This window comes from Pagrus pagrus, assembly GCF_965226575.1.
Source record: "Pagrus pagrus genome assembly, chromosome: 12".
NCBI lineage: Eukaryota > Metazoa > Chordata > Actinopteri > Spariformes > Sparidae > Pagrus > Pagrus pagrus.
Genome location: NC_140196.1, coordinates 12,419,910 through 12,438,940, shown reverse-complemented (window position 1 = coordinate 12,438,940; position 19,031 = coordinate 12,419,910). Strand labels below are relative to the sequence as shown.

The 19,031-nt window shown below is 41.3% G+C and overlaps 1 protein-coding gene across 4 annotated transcripts in view; it reads right to left on the bottom strand.

The window, feature by feature from the left end:
* obscnb (obscurin, cytoskeletal calmodulin and titin-interacting RhoGEF b) overlaps positions 1-19,031 on the bottom strand; it is a 59,285-nt gene that overhangs the window by 12,154 nt on the left and 28,100 nt on the right. For 2 of the 4 annotated variants that reach the window (XM_084368134.1, XM_084368137.1), the window contains 22 exons: positions 18,599-18,865; positions 18,136-18,402; positions 17,324-17,398; positions 16,633-16,701; positions 16,067-16,159; positions 15,153-15,224; positions 14,114-14,194; positions 12,277-12,543; positions 11,849-12,115; positions 11,307-11,573; positions 10,579-10,848; positions 9,236-9,502; positions 8,409-8,687; positions 7,654-7,911; positions 7,111-7,377; positions 6,602-6,874; positions 3,706-3,972; positions 3,236-3,511; positions 2,847-3,119; positions 2,306-2,596; positions 1,601-1,630; positions 82-1,407 (listed from right to left, as the gene is read on the bottom strand). In XM_084368134.1, coding sequence (XP_084224260.1) covers positions 82-1,407; positions 1,601-1,630; positions 2,306-2,596; positions 2,847-3,119; positions 3,236-3,511; positions 3,706-3,972; positions 6,602-6,874; positions 7,111-7,377; positions 7,654-7,911; positions 8,409-8,687; positions 9,236-9,502; positions 10,579-10,848; positions 11,307-11,573; positions 11,849-12,115; positions 12,277-12,543; positions 14,114-14,194; positions 15,153-15,224; positions 16,067-16,159; positions 16,633-16,701; positions 17,324-17,398; positions 18,136-18,402; positions 18,599-18,865 — 5,802 coding nt within the window. The remainder of the gene's footprint in view (positions 1-81; positions 1,408-1,600; positions 1,631-2,305; positions 2,597-2,846; positions 3,120-3,235; positions 3,512-3,705; positions 3,973-6,601; positions 6,875-7,110; positions 7,378-7,653; positions 7,912-8,408; positions 8,688-9,235; positions 9,503-10,578; positions 10,849-11,306; positions 11,574-11,848; positions 12,116-12,276; positions 12,544-14,113; positions 14,195-15,152; positions 15,225-16,066; positions 16,160-16,632; positions 16,702-17,323; positions 17,399-18,135; positions 18,403-18,598; positions 18,866-19,031) is intronic. The other 2 variants (XM_084368136.1, XM_084368135.1) reach the window with 2 other exon arrangements.

Below are 19,031 nucleotides of genomic sequence, written 5' to 3'. Positions count from 1 at the left end.
AGAAATCTGAATCAGGTAAACATACATGATATTGTCACATTAAAATGTATACATAATGGTGAAAGTGTCAATGCTTCTTACCCAGGGCTCCAGTCATGAATGCAGGAGGCTGTCTTTCTTGTGTGGGGGTCTGTGTTCCATCTTGAGTGTAGCCCATCTTCCTAATTCGCAGCTCCACTTTAAGGTGCCCTGCCTCCAGGATGGCGGTCTCCACAGGAACTCCATGGATTGTGAACATCTCCTGGAACCTCTTTGAGGCCACCTCAGCCTCTCCCCGTGAGTTAAAGCGAATGTAGATGTAAGTGTCATCCTCACGGTAAGAGTGGGGATCTGGGGGACGCAGGTCTCCTTCATCCGCGCTGAGAAATGGTTCTTCCTCAACATCTGGTGGGAGACGAGTGCGCAGCAGGCGCCGGAGACGTCTGCTAGCCTGCCTCAGTGACTCATCCATCTCACTACCTGAGGAGCTCTCAGCCTCACTGTCGGCACTGTAACCCACCGTCAGCGGTCGTCGCCCAGATGATTCTCTTGCTGTTCCTACTGTGACCTTACCGCTGTGAGATGATACTCCAAACTTGTTGGTGACCTCACAAGTGTAAACCCCAGTATCCTTTGTGGTGATGGCAGTGATGACCAGTGAGCAAGTACCATCATTGTAGATATCAATATGGTGGTGCTTGCCATCCGTCAGTGGTTCTCCATCCTTTAGCCACCTCACCTTATCAGGTTTCCCTTCTGACACACATTCTAGATGTATGGTGCCATTAGGTTCTTTGGTCTGGTCTTTGAAGGTCTCTTTAAAGACAGGACGCATGTCTCTGCGGGCTTTGTAACCCTTGAAGGCAGCTTGAATTTTAATAGCAGCTTCTCTGAGCTCAGGCTCATCTTCTTTACTGACCTCTATGATTTCAGTCTCCTGTGTAGAAACCTGTTTTTCATCTGTCTGCTGAATCGTGGTTGTTTTTACTTCAGTCTGCTGCACCGTTCTCTCCTCTGCCATCTGGAAATGCTTAAAGAACCTATCAGTGGTCATAGTCTCTGCCTCGCTGGTGGCTGTGACAGTAACCTTGCTGCTCTTCTTGAGGAAGGACACAAGAGATGGACCCCCAGAAACAGACTCATCCTCAGAACTGGTGATCTCTGTCTGCTTCTTTGCCACAATAGCCTGCTCCTTCTGTTCTGATCTTATTTCCACTTTCTCTGACTCCTTCTGTCCTGTTTTCTTTTGACCACCTTTACCGTCATCGTCAGGTTGTTCAGTGATGGAGTCGAGTGTGGGCTCTCGACTCATGCGCCGCTTCTTTGCTGATTCCTCCCATAGGTCATGGATATCCTTTTCTTCAGCAGCTTCTGGAGGCAGACTGGGCTGACCAAGTTTCTCAGCCTCTACCTGTTTTGCCTCAAGACCTATAATGACAATGGAGTTTTCAATGTTACTATGTTTTTTTAAAAGCTTAAAAAACAAAGCCATTAACTAGTGCTAGACTCTGTTGATTAAAACTCTACTTATTCCAACATTGCATGATGGAAATTCCTAAAGGCTTCAAAAATAGTTTGAGAAAAACAAAAAAAACAACACACCCAACAAACAATGTCTTACCTGGGGAAACTAGTGGCTTCGTGGCTGCCTCTGCGTAACAATGACAAAACAAACGCACATATCACATTGCAGTTTTAAAACTTCTAAATGTCTAAATGCCATTATCACACCATTTGGGAGAACATTTGTAGAGCTGTCTATTAGGGTTGAGCGAGTACTTTGCTGAAACAAGTACAGATAATGTATTTTTTCAAATACCGTCCCAGGAAAATGTGTCTATAGCTGACTGAAGTTTTTTATTCAAGTTTATAAAAATAAAAAATGCAAATAGTGTTACTCTTGAGATCAAAGACATTGATTGGAAGCTCAATTCTGAGGCTGTTTTGTTAGTAGTTTTCTAAAAAATAATACATATAGCAACTTCTGATAAACCCATATCAATTTCAGGCTTAAATTAACATTTAGTCATCAATTAATTTAATGTTAATCAAAATTTAGTCCCACCCACTTGCAGTTTAGCACCACCCTCCTCTGGTTTAAGTTAAGTGAAGTTTAACTCAATGTGCGGGTGCAGATAATGATAAAGGTGTAATTGTCAGTTCCAACTGTCTATATATGACCCCAAAAATACATAAAAATCTTATAGTTTTAGGTAAATAATGTTACAACAATGTACTATAAAGCCATAATGAGTAAAATGCTCTCACAAACAAGCAAGTACACCCAATTTCACAATTTCATTGACTAAATCACACGTCTACTCACCGAGCTGCACAGTCTGAGGCAACTCAACAGGCTCTCCAGTCCCAGCTCTGTTGATGGCGGCCACCCTAAACCTGTAGCAACTCCCTGGGGTGAGCTTTTCAACCACAAACTCAGTGTTGCACACAGGTTCAGAATGACATGGGAGCCAGAGAGCACTGTCTACTAGCCGCATCTCCACCCTGTAGCCCAAAATCGGACTCCCTCCATCGTGTAGAGGAGTGAACCAAGAGAGGTTGACAGACTGTTTAGTCTTACTGAGGACCTCTGGGTCCTCTGGAGGATCAGGTACAGCTGTTGGGATGGAAAGAAGCAGGAGTTTAATGCTTTTATGCACAATTAAACTGCAATGGTACATGGGGTGCTGGCATGCAGAGTACATAAGAGGAATACAAAAGTAGGCGGAGAGTATTTACTTTGGTCCATTAACTGATCTTCTCTAAATAGCACTTTTAACATTTGAAATCTAAAACCTGAATTCCTTAAAATGAAGATACAAATCGGTGAAATATTAAAAACACCTTTTTTTTTGTCAAACACTTACTGATGATAGTGAGCTTGGCCAAAGAGAGAGCATCTCTAGCAGCAAATGTAATTTCCTGCTGTGGCAATAGAGGCGCCTGTCTCAGGACAAGGCGATAAGAGCGGCCATCAGCCCTCATAGCCCAGAGGTCACTGGACTTGATCTCAACTCCATTAGCATACCAGGCTACTTCTGCCGAAGGGACCGGCTCGGTGAGCTCAACACAAAACTCAACCTTGTCTCCCACTGCAGCCACCTTGTCCTCCAGGCCCTTCACAACGTCTAGCTGCCAGCCTTATGAGAGAAAATGAAATGAAATGTAAAACTTTGTCCATTCAAATGTATCATACTACCATGTATAATTCAGGCAAGATAATGCTCTGAATCTTGGTGCGTTCATTCTGACTCACCTTTGACAGAGAGTTGGGCAGATGTGGAGGCTGTGCCAGCTTTGAAGGTTACTGTGCAACTGTCTTTAGTACGCAACTCTTTCAGTAGGAGCAAATGACGACGACCACTCTCAAATGTCACAAGCTCAGCGTTGGGGGATTCCTTCACTGGTTTCCCGTCAAGAAGCCAGTGGCAATCTTTGCTCTCAGGACGAGAGAGGGCACACTCGAAGAGTGCTTCACCTCCATCAAAGGTCTCTACATTCTCCAGGCCCTGGACAATGTCAATGGGTTTGGCTGTAGAAAACATATGGAAAGACGAAGAAAGAAAGAGAGCACAATCAAAAAAGAAGAAGAAGAACACAATATTTAAGTCAAAACTTCGATCATCAACTGATCACATTATTTGGCCACAGAAGAACTGTAAGTTATGAGGGAACAGAGGAGACTCCCGAAAGGTTGGTCCTCTTTCCATGTGGAGGGAAGCTCACCTTCCACATGAAGTGAAGCGACCACACAGGTACCCTGTGCTTCACAGGAGTAACTGCCCCTGTCCTCAGCGGACACACGGCTAATGTACAACCGAGCCACATTCCAGTCCTGCTCCACTACCACCCTTCGGCCATCAGGCTGCAATGGCTGCCCATCTTTCTTCCACTGAGCCTTGACAGGCCTTGAGAACTGGCAGATGAACTCAGCCGGTTGGTTTTCGACCACCCGAAGGTCCTCCATGTCGCTCACCACTTCAACTGTGGGATCTGAGGTTGGGGTCAGGGGTCAAAGGGTCAGGGCTTAGCCATAAAATGTAAGGATAAGAGCCAGACATGCCAAATGACATGTGGGCTTTATAACCCCCAAAAGCATGTTGCTGTGGTGCTCATATGTGAGTTTTAATATTATGTTTATATGGATTGCCTAGTGCAAATTGTATGTGCCATGGTAGAATATCTTAATGCTTATTTCACTGTCCACTGTGAGCACTGTATGAGTTCACAAAATGGATAGGGGGTCAAAAAGCCCAACCGTCAAGGTTCAGGGTAGTGGTTACACTCAAAGGCCAAGAAGTGCTGGCAGCTGATGAGAGGGGATGGCTGATAAGTGGATAGAGATGCCAAACTAAGTAAGTGTGGGTGTTAGAGGTTTTAGTGCTCAGAGGTTAGGGGCATGGCTTAGTGGGATGGGATAGGGGAGGTTATTAAACAACAGCCGGCCTACATGGATGGGTGGAGCAGCACTTTCCAAACACATTTTTGCTGCCACTATTCAGTGGTTCAACAACTCTATGCGATAAAACTTGGATAAAACCTTAACATCATCAAAACCAAGCCTTCACTGCTATCCACTGACTCCAATCTGTCAATCTGTCCAATCTATATTATTCATCTTTAATATTACCAAGAGACACGTATACTTACGGCTGCACCTTTAACCAGATAATAATCACGATTATGTGTTTGCTTCCTACCATTCAACCTGATGCTGACAGTCTGCCAGCGACTTAACTGGCAAAATCATTCACTGGCACAGTCATTCACAAACAATAAATGTACCTCCAATAGGCACTGGTTGTTGTTTCTGAATCCTGTGCCTTGATTCAAATTTAAGAAAAGACTGGGCCAAACGGAACCAACAATGCAAACAAACAGAATAAAGTCGGTGTCCCCATTTCCTTTTGGTAGGTGTAAGAAGTTATTTATATGAACCAAAGGACATTATTTCATATATACTGGAATGGAATTTGCTAAAAAGCAGGGAGACATCAGAGACATCAATGAACAAGCAGCAACACCCTGTTAGCTACCAAATGCTAGCCTCAACAATAAAAATTGACCCTGCCACGAGGAAAACTGCTGGTGTGGATACTTAAGACTTAATGAATGAACACAACAAGTGAGTTTTAGTGTATAGTTTGAATGTGGACTGGGCATGTAGTCGCCTTGGCACCTCGCCGCCTTGAATCTGCTTACAGAAACAAATACTATACAGAAGAAACAACAAATGCCAACAGCTGCAATGGAACAGTTTTGTCATTTTATGCTCTCGTGTGATTGCTTACAATGCTAGCACAGATTAGCCAGCAACAGTAGCAGATTCTTACCAATCACACAGAAAGTACAGCCATGGTTGTTGAGTAGTTAATGTGTATTTTAAAGGTAGTATGTATGAATTAACCACCTGTTTAATTCATACTCAAAACAAATAGGGGGCAGCATATTGCCAGAGTAACTGCAAACTGCTGCTTGTTAGCTCAGTTAGCCTCGTAGCTAGTGGTCCCATTAGTTGGCTACAGTATGCCTGGACTGGGAGCTCGGAGTGTCTACACTGCTAGCATAAAAGCTTTGGACCGCTGACGCTCGCTCGTTAACCTGCTAGCTTCAGTAGATATCTCGTCAACACAATACATATGTAAAAACTGCCATTTCTTCACATTCTGTAGATAATCTTTGTCAATTCTTGAAATGCTTCAATTGTTGAAAAGTAAAATCATCGTAAGCCATCTATACGTCGTCAAGAGCTGGACCCAGTCCCAGCTTACAAAGGCACACAACCATTCAATCTCACATTCACACATATAGGCATTTAGAGTCACCAATTACTCTAACCTGCATGCAAGATAGAAGACAGAATGTCTCTGAACTGGACCCACAGGCCCAGGAAGAAAATGACCCTAACCCTTCACACAGGAGGCCTGCAGGCTCAAACCTGCTAACCACTGTAGACATTTTCCAACTAAAAATAGAAACACATACCTTGATAACACGTCACACGTTTTTTCCATGATAACATTTGTACAATTAGAGGAAGCTTTACAACTCAAAAATAGAGGCAGCTTTAAAAAGTGGAAGTTCAATCAATCCATGAACGGTCTCTGCGATAAGTGATCTCAAAAGTTTTAAACATAATCGTGATTATCATTGATTCATCATTTCAGCTCTACTCTAATGAAACTTTGCTGTGATGCTGCACCCAGTTCTATGTTTTGGTTATATCAAAGCATACACCATGGAACTACTGCCATTGTTACTGTCGATGAAATGAGAAACAATGCTGCTCATGCATGATGAAGCACTGAAATACAAAAATATCCACTATGAATCTATTCATGAACTTCAAACCTTTTAAGGGACCCTGCAGAAAACATTATAACTCAAGGTATATTATTATACTTACTCTTATTCTTCAAGGAGAATTGCCAGATTTATTTAAATTATAATATTACCATTAGATGAACTGTACATTGTAGTGACAATAACACAACTTTGAAATTAAAATGCAATATTGTGTTTGGCAGATCTGAAATGTAAGATTACATTTCTGCAGGGCCTAAAAAAAAGACTGAGATACTGCTTATCTCAGTCTGCACTCATTGTCTTCATAACGCGATACCTTTGACTAAGAGCTTGGCTGCTGATGTTAAACTGCCAGCTTTGAACATGACGGTGCCAGAGTCATCTGTGGCCAAGTTCTTTAAGGTGAGCGTGTGGATGTGGCCCTGGCTCAGCCCTATCTCACTAAAGGGGCTGTTCTCCAGCAAGTTGCCATCCAGCCACCACTGCACCTTGCCCGGTGCCCTACCGGACAGCTGGCAGGAGAAGGTTGCCCATTCCCCAACAAAGACGTCAGTGGTCTTAAGACCACACACAATGAAGACTTCTTTCACTGTGGAAAAATACACATATGCATACACTGAGCGTATAATTTGCTTCAGCATTATATCAACACAACACAGCCACATATACAAGACAGACAAACACCATGCAAACATCACACTGTATAAAGACTTAGTCCTTAAAACAAACCTATTCTATGTGTAAAATAAATTGTAGAGTACAATTCAAATTTAACTAATTAGCCTTAAACTCCAGGACAAACGCAAAAGTATTGAGATTGGCTACCTTGCACCACCAAAGAAGCTGTAGTGAGCTGGTCTCCTGCATCACAGGTGTAGAAGCCACTGTCTTCAGGCTCCAGGTTCCGTATACAGAGCTCTTGAACGCACCCTTCCTGCCTCATCTCATACTTCCTACTGGACTCGAGGACCATGCCTCCTTTCCTCCACTCAACACGAATACCTGGCTTAGACAGCTCACAGTCCAGGGTAATAACATCACCCTCCATGGCATCCTGGTTCTTGAGCTCTTTGCGAAAGAACACTGGAGCACCTGGTGAAAATTCAAAATGTGACAGGCATCAGATGTTGAATTGGAAGGTTTGGCATCAGAAAGTTGAGATGACAAGACAAACATCTCTTAGGGACTTTAGACAAAGGTTTTGCTGATGCAGTGAAGCCAGACTGGGTGTGTGGCTGAGAGACGTGGAAGTTCACGAATATTTCGGCTGTTCATTTCAATCCTATCTTGGTCCACATTTTGGAATCTGATCAGGAAATGTAATTTTTTTTTTCTTTTTTTGTTTTTAGAGGTGGCATCATTCTTTACCTTCCACAGTCAAGGTGACGTCACACTGTGCATCTCCAGTGTCACAGGTATATGTTCCTGAGTCTTCAGGCACCAGGTTGTGGATACGAAGCTGGTGGAATGCTCCGTTGTTCTTCAGGTCATACTTCAGACCTGCTTGGATGGGCACGTTGTTTCTGATCCAGGTGATAGTGGCCATGGGGTCAGAGATGGTGCAGGCCAGAGTGACAGTTTCGCCCTCTAATGCCACAGTGTTGTGTGGCTTCTCTAGTATTAGCACTGTAAATATGGGAAACCCGAAACGAGATTTAATAATTGCAGAATTGATATGTAATCTTTTCCTTTTCCCTTCCTTTACAGCCCTGGTATGAATAATATCAAAGCTATTAAAAAAAATGCATGCATGCATGCAGTGACAATTATATGCTATCACAAATTTTTACAGCATGGTGAATAAAGATCTGAAATTGTTATCAGAAATATAAAACTGCAAAATTTGACAAATTCAGTATTGAATGTTTATCTTTGAGAAACACTTACAATTTACATTGTGAAGTAGTTTATCTCCTTTTGTTACAATATTTGTGTTAGCACTTTGATAGCATTTCTTTTTTAAGCAAACACTAAATGCAAAGAATGGAAAACACGACTGAAAGTTAGGATGTTGAAGATGATGGTGCCAGCCGGTTTCCATTTGCCAAGACAAAGCTGTTCAGTGGTCGATGGAGATGGATATGGGGAGCAAAAATCTCCAGCGACCATGTCATCTCCTTTACCTTTGGGTTTCTCCTCCACCAGAAGACAGGCCACGCTCTTCTCTTCCCCCACTACAAAGGCAACATCCCCGGATTCATCTGTGGTCACCATCTTCAGGACCAAACGGTGCACTCTGCCCTGGCTGCTCATTTGATTGAGATCGTTATTTTGGAGGTTGTTGTCTCCAAGCCACCATTCCCCGTTTGTCACGCCTGCATGTGACAATTCAACCTCAAAGACAGCATCCTGCCCAGTGGTCACAGTTGTATCGCAGAGTTCTCTGAGGATGCGCACATGCTCTGAGGGTAAATGGGATGATGGGAGGTCAGTGATCAGATCTCGACGGGGCTTCCAGATGGCATCAGTTAGAAGTTGGAGCCATGAGCAAGAATCGGTTTTATACTTACTTAATACTTCATGTCACAACTTTGATCTCAGGTTCGTGGCTGTTAGCATGTACCAATCTAATGACAACTAACAGTCCATCTACAGTAGTACTAGATTGAAAAGAAAATACTAAACTAAACTACACTAAATATAACAAATCGAGCAAACCTTAATCTAAATCCAGTCACTATACGTATATGTAATTTAATGACTCACAACAGATATAAAGGCAGAAGTTAAAGAATGAAAAAGTGAAGCCATCCGATAATTAAAAGTCAAGCTACATGCCAGCTAAGACATCACACTTCTAACTCGAGGACAGTCCAAGAAAAATAGATGCTGAGTAGAAGATATGATCCGGTAATTGATAATGAGATGGATGAATGTAAAATGAACGTCAGGAAGGTTGAAGACAAGAAGAGACAAGAGACATAAATGAGATGAAGATGTGCTCTGTTACCTTTCACAGTCAGGGTAGCAGTACTTCTCTTGTCCCCTGTATCACAGGTGTATTCTCCACTATCCTTCACATTCAGCTTGTGTATGACCAGGATCTGAATGGTAGCTTTCTGCTCCATACTGTACTTCTCCCCATGGGTCAGTACAGTTGAGCCCTTCAGCCAGGTCACCTTGCAGTCCGCACTTGATGTCTCACAGGACAGGGAGGCCTTTTCTCCTTCAGTCGCCTCTTGACTTTCCAGCTCCTTCTTGAATAGTACAGGTGCGGCTGCCAGAAAGACCATTATTAATTAGGATGACTGATTTAAAAATTGTCCTGGGTAAACCCTGCCATCACTTAACACCTTGAATCATAGGCGACATTATTTATACTCACAATTCTATATTTTCCATACCACTGAGAAGCTTAAAACAGAGCATGAAAACAACTGTTAGGTCCTTGCAAAGTTTATCTACATTCAGTCCATTTCAAAGTCTGAGGTAAAACACTAATAGACTGAATCAGAAAAAACAGCAATCAATTGAGTTAATATTTTTATCAACAATTGATTCTGTCTGTGAGCAGCGTTAAGCAACACAGAAAATTCAAGAGTGCAAAGATAAAATACAAATGCACTTTTGAAAATTTCACGTATAAAAAAAGTTTATTTTTTGTAGAGGATTTCCCCCCCCCCTTTATTAGAGAGAGGACAATGGAGGTGACAGACAATAAGAGAGGGATTGGGATGACATGCAGCAGAGAGTTTTCCAGGAGGGCTCTAATCTGGAAAGTTGCGACTGCATCGTCATTCACCACTTAAACAACAGAATTTCAATGACTGAACAACATGACGTGGTCAAACACTGCAGTGAATTTTGATGTTGTGTGTCAAGTTATTTTAAAATAAAGCATACAGTCAAAAACAGTCAAGGAAAGTGTACAGTGCAAACAACATGTTGTAAACAAGATTTCAAGTAAACAAATTGATTGACATGACCAGTGTGTGATATGAACACTACACTGAAAAGTAATGGGGAAATGTAAGTTCAATGGAAAGAAGAATAAACATGCAAATACTGTAGAAAAATGACGGAATATGCAGTACGGTGCAGATCTTACGCAAATATGAAAGTGAGAAGAACGGATACAAGTCAGTATAGAGTGGAAAGAGTTCAAATGCAAAGGGAGAAATCAGAAGTATCCATGTTTTGGGATGCTTCTAAAGAAGGAAAGATAGAGGAAAGGTGTCCCACAAGGAAGAAGATGTAGAGAAATGATATAAGAAGTCCAAATGATATGATAGAAGCAAAAAGTAAAGTACTTATTCTTGTCCCAAGAAATAAAATGCATAACATTTCCCTTACCTCTGACTGTCAGAGAAGCAGTGGAAGTGTGGTTTCCCACTGTGAAAGTGACTGTTCCCGAGTCAGCTTTAGTGACGCCTCTGAGCGTGAGGCTGTGCACCCGACCCTCGGTCTTGATCAGGTTCATTTCATTATTCTGTAGTGGTACATCCTGGAGTTTCCACTGGGTCAGGGGTGCCTCCTCATGAGAAACCAGACATTCGAAGTGGACATCTTCACCCTCGTATACAACGCAGCTCTCCAGGAATTTCAGAATGTTAACCTCGACCTCTGTTTGACAAATACATTTCAGCAAACTGGTTACATATTTGTCTTGACAAAAATATCAAGTTCAAGTTGTGCAGATTGTGATCAAAGTGTGATTAAATATATAAAGATCTCTATTGAGCTGTTATTGTGAGTACCAAGTGAAAAAAAACTGTGTGTGTGTGTTACTGGTTGTGAAAAGAGACCAGAGATAGGCACAAATAATGAGACCAGTGATCAAGCTCAACAGAAAAGTGAGAATAACTACAAGTGTTTTAAAAACAATGACCTGCAAAGCAGGAAACATGTGGGGTGAGAAATAACGTGAATATTTAAATGCAGTCAAGAAGGCAGCAAACAAGATCTCCAGATGAAAGGTTGATGCATGTCATGCTCAAGTTTTGGAATGATGTAAGACATGCAGAAAGATGTGACTCCAGAGTGTGCATGACAGGGACAGTCTTAAATAGAACAGCTCCTACCCTGCACAGTGAGGACAGCTGAAGTCCTCTGGCTGCCTGTATCACAGGAGTATTCTCCTGTATCTGCTGCCTGCAGTTTATAGATGACAAGCTCAACTACAGTTCCTTCCTGTTTCAGGTGATACTTGCTGCTGGATGCCAGCACCCTGTCACCACACCTCCAGACCACATTGGCTCCAGGCTTTGTGGTTTTGCAGCGAAGACTAGCGCTCTCCCCAGCCTGTCTTTCAAGGTTCTGCAGCTGAGTTTTGAAAAGGACAGGCTGGGCTGGAGGGGCAGAAATGGAGGACATGTGGAGACAAAAATATTAGGATGACCAGGTGAAAGCTGGCACCCACTACGCACATAAAACCGCTGTGTCAAGTCAAAAAGTAGCAGTGGTAAAAGTGAGTCATACATGTCAAAGACTCTTGCGCTTACATCTTAGTCCTTAAGTCATCGCATTTATTTAATAACAGGTCTTCTTAGACAAACAAGTCTTCAGTAATTTACTTTGCAACTCAACGATTTCCACTACACACATCAGGTTTTAGTAAGCGTACCATTCACAGCTAGTTGTGCAGTGCTCAGACGGTCACCAGTGTCACATGTGTAGCTCCCAGAATCCTCTGAGTCTGTATCGTGGATAATTAATGTAGCCAGGTGTCCTGTTTGTCTAATTTCATACTTGGCACAAGGACAAAGACCAAGTTCTCCTTTCCTCCACTCCAAAGGAACACCAGGTTCAGAGAGCTCACAATGCAGGCTTACACTGTCGCCCTCATCAGCTGTTTGGCTTTCAAGTTCTTTTGTGAAAATAACCGGGGCAGCTGATGAATGAAAAGAAATAACCAGATGTTTATCTAAAGTACAAGATCGAGAATGGCGATGAAAAATGCAGTGAGATGAAGAAGAGTGGATTGAAAAATGAAATGAAAGACTTGGCAGCAAAGGAAGACAGCATGAGACGATGACATGGTCTCAATCATACCATTTACTACAAGAGAGGCTGAGCTTGTTGTGTCCTCAGAACAGCACGAGTAGCTTCCTGTGTCTCCAGGTCTCAAGCAAAAGATCTGCAGCTCATAAATGCATCCTGTTTGTTTCAATTGGTATTTTTCTCCACAAGTCAGGACTTGAGTTTCCTTCTTCCAGTCGACGGGCAGTCCAGGTTTGGAAAGCTCACAATGCAGAGTGACACTGCCTCCCTCTTCAACCTCCTGGCTATCCAGGTCTCGAATGACTACGGCTGGAAGAACTGGGGATTGAATCAATAAGATAAGATGTTGATGTGTAATGTCACTGGCAAAGCTTTCAAATTGCCAGTTCATACCAGATGAAGACTGCAGTATGCTTTGTAAAAATATTTTAATTTTTAACTTACATGACTGAGTGGATGATGATATTTTCACCACTAATGTTGTAAAAGATCACTCTGTGGTTGTTAAAGCTAACCAATCTCGCTTTTGTCTTCTATCTTCATTGTTTTACCTACTTTTAGCATTGATTTGTTTTTACTTTAGGTGTCACATCTTACTTTATTGTTCAATATTTGTTTGTAATTTCTATTGTCAATGTGTGGCTGTGTCATTTGTAAAATATGTGGGGAAAAAAAGATGCATACATACACACACATACACATAAAACAACACTGATGCACATCAGATAATCCTTAATCCCATTCAAAGCAGACAACAACAAAATACAGCAGATCTGGCATTCACAAATGAATACTGTAAAGGAATTTCCATATCTTAAGTCTCATAGGTTCATAGTCGTAAATTTGTCAATATACAACTCCCTCTCTGCCCACCCCGGAGGTGAAGTTACGCTGAAGTCACATCCAGAGTCACAGCTTTCTGTGTGTGCAGAGGTTCCTCTTCCCCTCCCTACACCGTATCTCGGTCATGGTGGAATTGTTGCATTGAGCAGCTGGGGTGATAAGATGTGCTGTCTCCCAGACAACAAAAGTGACATTCTTGTTCCTCTATCATCTAACCTTCACTACAGGCTTCATGAGAGACAAAACTCCATATTCTCCCATCAATTACAACGCGACTTATGTAAGCACATTTCCACAGAGTATTCCAGTGGGTTAAATAGTCACAGACTGGGAAGTGTTCTTCAGAAATAGCATTGCAATACACTGTGTTACTACATTTACTGTTGAACTATGTTCTCCTCGATCAAGCCTTATTAAATACTTCTCACCTGGGTTGATCAGATGAATGAAAATTCATCAACAAATACAAAGTGAGCAGCAACAAGACAGACTGATTACACAGCATACAAAACTCCAATGAAAACATAACACAACCAAGGGGAATAAATAATGAGCGGGAGCTACAAAACATCTACCTTGTCCTTTCACCTTATTATCCAGCTCTGTAGGCTCTGGCTTTGGGATGACATCACACAGCAGGCTTTTCAATCTCCACAGGTGTAGTAAATTTAATTAGACCTTAAATATCTACTGTAATAACCACAGAGCAGCACTAATGCAAGAATGGTAAGGAGACTTCAGATGATTAAACCCACAAAGGATGTTGCCAAACAAATAAATTAACAATCACATCAATGGAGAGGATTGATTGATTCCAACAAAATGCTCCTGCCAATGCACAATTTCCAACTAATCAGCCAACAAGAACAAATGGGCTTGTCATTTGACAAATCTCTCAAGACACAAGGAAGTACATAACAGTCTGGAAGTGTTGCATTATAGCATGTGTTTTGCCAAAATCCATGCATATAACAAACCTGCTGATTACAAACAGAACCCCATTTACATTCACGGTGTTCTTGGACTTTATAACACCACCACATACCGTCAACTCTCTTTTTCGTTTCTTGCTTGTCAGGTTCAACTCTGTATGTCACTGCCGATGTTGGTGACTTCTCTGCTATAACTGAAGTTAGTTGCAGACATATAATGTATGTTTTAATGGAACTTATATAACGTGGAAATTTTCTCCAACAGACCGAACAAGACAACAGATCAGAAGCAATGTGCCACACGAGTTTAGAGCCACAATGTCCACGACAACAAAATGCCATCCAAACTTGAATTCCATTTGTCTGGTACTGACAGTACAAAAGTTTTTCATTTCTTAGATGATATATATATTCATGCAATGTGCAATGGTAAATCTTAACAAAAACCTACAGACAGTACTATGCCTTTGTCCAGAAAAGAAAATAGTAACACTATATAAATGTTACGTAATGTAAGACTATGGGCATAGACAATCCATTACGTTTTTGGAATCCATAGAGTATAAAGTCACAGCTGCTGCAGCATTTGGAGGCCTCACTGCTGTGATAAAACACTGAAGCCTAATCATACCCGAAACATGGCAACTAGAGAGCCAGCAGCCACAAATCTCATTTCTAGATCCGGTAAGTTTTTGCTGAGAACACATACTATATTTCAGCAACATCTTACATTATTATACAATAACTTTCTTCTCTCCCATTTAACTGAATGACCTCATCACTAACTCAAATCACTGAGCTATGAATGTAGCCTTTAAAAGAAATAAACACTTTTGGACCACACAGCACAGCAATATACAGACTGAAGCATAAGAACAGGACCAAGAGCCAAAATATACAGTACGTCTCACAAGCCAACACATCTTGCACGTCATGACCACTGTTGAAAATGATCTTCAATCATACAACTTATTTTTATTGATGTCCACACCTTACAGCGTTACAAAAACAAGCTACAGTCACACATAAACACAAGTAAGAAACATCAGTAGAGATAGAACACCTGCATTTGCCAACACGAAGACTGAACAGTATGTGAGAGGACACGATGAGGAAGCACAAGGCCAATAAAGACCTAAAATTGTTGCATACCTTCAGCTGGCTCTTTGGTCCCCTGTCTCTGTGTATCTTGTTTGGCAGCTATTCCAGCAGCAGTCTTTTCAACTGGGATAAAACACAACATTACCCTCACAATCATGCAGCGATAAGCTCTATAACCTTAAACCAGCAGATGACCCGAGCCAGTAAAGCACACAAAATGACCCAGTACACCTTGTTTACTGTTGCCTGTTTAGAGCTTGGCATACTGAAATGTCCTTGTGCAATCAATCAATAAAGCTACAAGCAAGAAACAAGAAAGGCTCTCTCTTCTCTCTCAGATCATTATCAATAATCTAACATACAGCAACAATGCAACACAGAACTGCCAGAGGTGCCAACACAATCAGCAGGGCCAAAAGGGCCATTACTGGTCAAAACAGTTCTATTTTGCATTTGTTTTAAATGTTACACAAGATTCAACTTTTTACTCAAATTGTTAAGCTGATATTATCATTTGTAATATGAAAATAGTATAACATTCAAAACAAATGCAGAATAGAAGTATTTGACAAACGGTCTGACATTTTGACCCTACTCTAGCAACAACACGTTTGACATTCAAAACAGAACTGGAGTAAACTAAGCATAAAGACAAACATACAATACAGTACTGAATAGTATTGGTGCTATAAAATGGAACTGACAGAACAGCACACAAGGGCAAAAACAAAAGCCACCTTCTTTATACATTTTACACATTCTGTAGACAACATAACCTACAGCACAAACAGTAAATCCAAACTGAGCTGCCTAAGCCCTCCAATTTTCTAGTTCTTCTTTTCTTGTTAAGCGTGTTTTTCTACAAGCTTGAAGTTACATCTGGAAAACAACAAATGACAACAATGCTAACAGTATTGACAAATGTCAAATTATTAGACGAAAGCCATGCAAACATGTCTCATTACCTTCACCTCCTACTTTGAGCTCTTGTGAATCTCTCTGAATCTCTTGTTTGAGATGCTGTGTAGGAGTCTGTCCAGTAGATGGCAGTGTCACAGCTATGAAATTGAACAAAACACAATTCGAAATTGCCTCAGCACATTACGACATGTATCACCGGCCGATGGGAACATAATGTGTCTCCAGACCAATAAGTCAGCCTCCATGCAACAGCGTTAAGCAAAGAGCTCAGATGTTGAGAATAATATGATGATTTCTTTTCTACAATAGTAATACCAGCCCCAAAATCACACAGATCATGTGATGGTTGAATAAAAAAGCCACATTTTCCAGCAGGCAGATGAAATAAAAAGCCACAAGACACCATGTAAGAGGGTTCAGGACCCAACAAGTTTCTGTCCGATGACACCAGTCAGCAGCCAAGACATGGAGTGACAGTGTTAAGTACTGGATAGCCTGATGTGTGTTCCTCACTTATGACTAAACACAGCGATGCACAGCACAGACCGATTCATTACTAATGCACACTGGCTGAACACCCAAGCAAAGCTAAGAATCTTCAAAGAATTACCTTCCACTGTCTCAATTATCTCTTGCCTCTTCTGCTTTTCTTTTATGGACAGAGCCTCAGGCGTCTTGGCTGAAATGTAAATGTGATGTGAAAATAGAAATGCTACATAAAGTATAAATGGCAGCAACCAGTAATATTGTCAGATCTGCATTATTTTATATGATTATCTAAGCACAGGCTGCCACAAATTCAAACACCTTCAGTCTGCTCAAACCACGCAAATAATCATGTAAAGGACAATGAATCATGCCACATACAAGTGCATAGATTATGTACAGGTAAACTCCAGCTGGCAACAGGTATCATTCAAAAGAAAACATCAATATGCTAACACCACAAATGGCACAAATACAAGGTTTTTTATTCCTTCTTCTACACCAGCTTATTATGCTACAAAGACTGCAATACAACACTGAGGAGAAAGAACAGCATAAAAATTCCAAAACACAATCCTGCTATAAGACAGAAGGAACAGTTGACACAGCAGAGACTCACAAAAGCGTAACCCAAGAAATATGGTAAGCTAAAGAAATAATGCCACAACAATACATTCATCACATCCTAGATAGGCCAACACGTAGAGGCCCAATTTAAGGCAGACTGCACATGGCAACACAAAGTCCATAATCAAGATGGACAGAGCACATAAAGCTGAAAGCCAAGCCAGTACATTGCCTTTTTCTTTCCATACCTTCCACTGTTTCTCTGGCCTCCTGCCTCTTAGATTCCAGTTTAGTAGCTGAAGGAGGAGCTGACAGCTTCACAGCTGAGAGGAAACAATTCGAATTCAGAATGCTGTTATTCTTGATCATCTACTGTATTGTACCATGATTTGTAAAAACTAAATACCACTTGACAATATGGCTCTCATTTTGTAGAATTAAAATATCAGCAAGAACCGCACAACACAGACTATAACTACTAATACAACGTGAACAAATATCAATTGGCTTGTCTGATTAAATAGTCAAGAACAGTTTATGGACCAGTATATATATATGTATTATCAATGGTCCACACTATCATAAATAAAAACAAAAACGTGAGACACAAAAGAGCAGCAACAAGCAAGATCTGCTAAAATGACGTGACGAAAAGGGCTCGACTTTATATGTTTTGTATTATCAAATGTATGATAAAAAAAAAAAAAGTGATGACAAATCTGAAGAAAGGTCAATATTCACACATCACAGCACAGAGCACACTCCAGAAGAACGACCCAAGCAAAGACATCCAACTTACTGATCCACCACACTGACACTGACAAAGAACGCAAACATTTTATGAGACAGAAAACAGACAACAAAAAACAAAGAGACGGTGACAGTAATGTAATGTAATACAAATATTTAAGCAGTCTTCAAGATTTCATGTGAACAATATATCTCCTGCAGTGAAAAAAATCAAAAATGTTACACCACAAAATGTAAAGTAATGCATGTGTTTGTAAGTAACGAAGACACATTTTATTACAATGAAGAAGTATAAAACAAATCCTCCTACCCTTAACACTGAGGCTGGCTGTGGTCTTCTGGTCTCCGCACACACAGCTGTAGTCTCCACTGTCTTCTGGCACGGCTTTGTTGATCAGGAGTTCATTCACAGAGGCCTTCTGCTTCATCTGGTACTTTTCTCCAGACTTCAGGACCTGTGATCCCTTCTTCCACTCCACCAAGACTCCAGGTTTGGAGATCTCACATCGCAGAGTAACGCTGGTTCCCTCTTCAGCCTCCTGGCTCTCCAGCTTCTGTTTGAAGGTCACTGGTTGGGCTGAGCATTTATTAGTTGGTTAGCAACCAGTTGCATGCATTACATAAAATACAAACATGTATACAAAGCAAAAAAAAAAGGACTGACAATTTGCAATCCACCATGACATGCATACTGTTAAAAAAACAGAAAACCAGCTGCATACAGTTTTCATAAATTGCTCCACAAATCAAACCCTGAGAAATCCTCTTCCTACCCTTAACGTTGAGGCTGGCTGTGGTCTTCTGGTCGCCACAAACACAGCTGTAGTCTCCACTGTCTTCTGGCACCACCTTGTTGATCAGGAGTTCATTCACAGAGGCCTTCTGCTTCATTTGGTACTTTTCTCCAGACTTCATGACCTGTGTTCCCTTCTTCCACTCAACAGGGACTCCAGGTTTGGAGATCTCACATCGCAGAGTAACGCTGGTTCCCTCCTCAGCCTCCTGGTTCTCCAGCTTCTGTTTGAAGGTCACTGGTTGGGCTGAGCATTTTTTAGTTGGTTAGCAGTCAGTGGCATGCATTACATAAATTATACAAATATATATATTAAAAAAAAAGACAAGCACAGGCAGTTTGCAAAAGATGATGACATGCAGACTATTAAATCATTTTTTAAATTTGGTTCTCAGACAACCGTTTGAAAATCT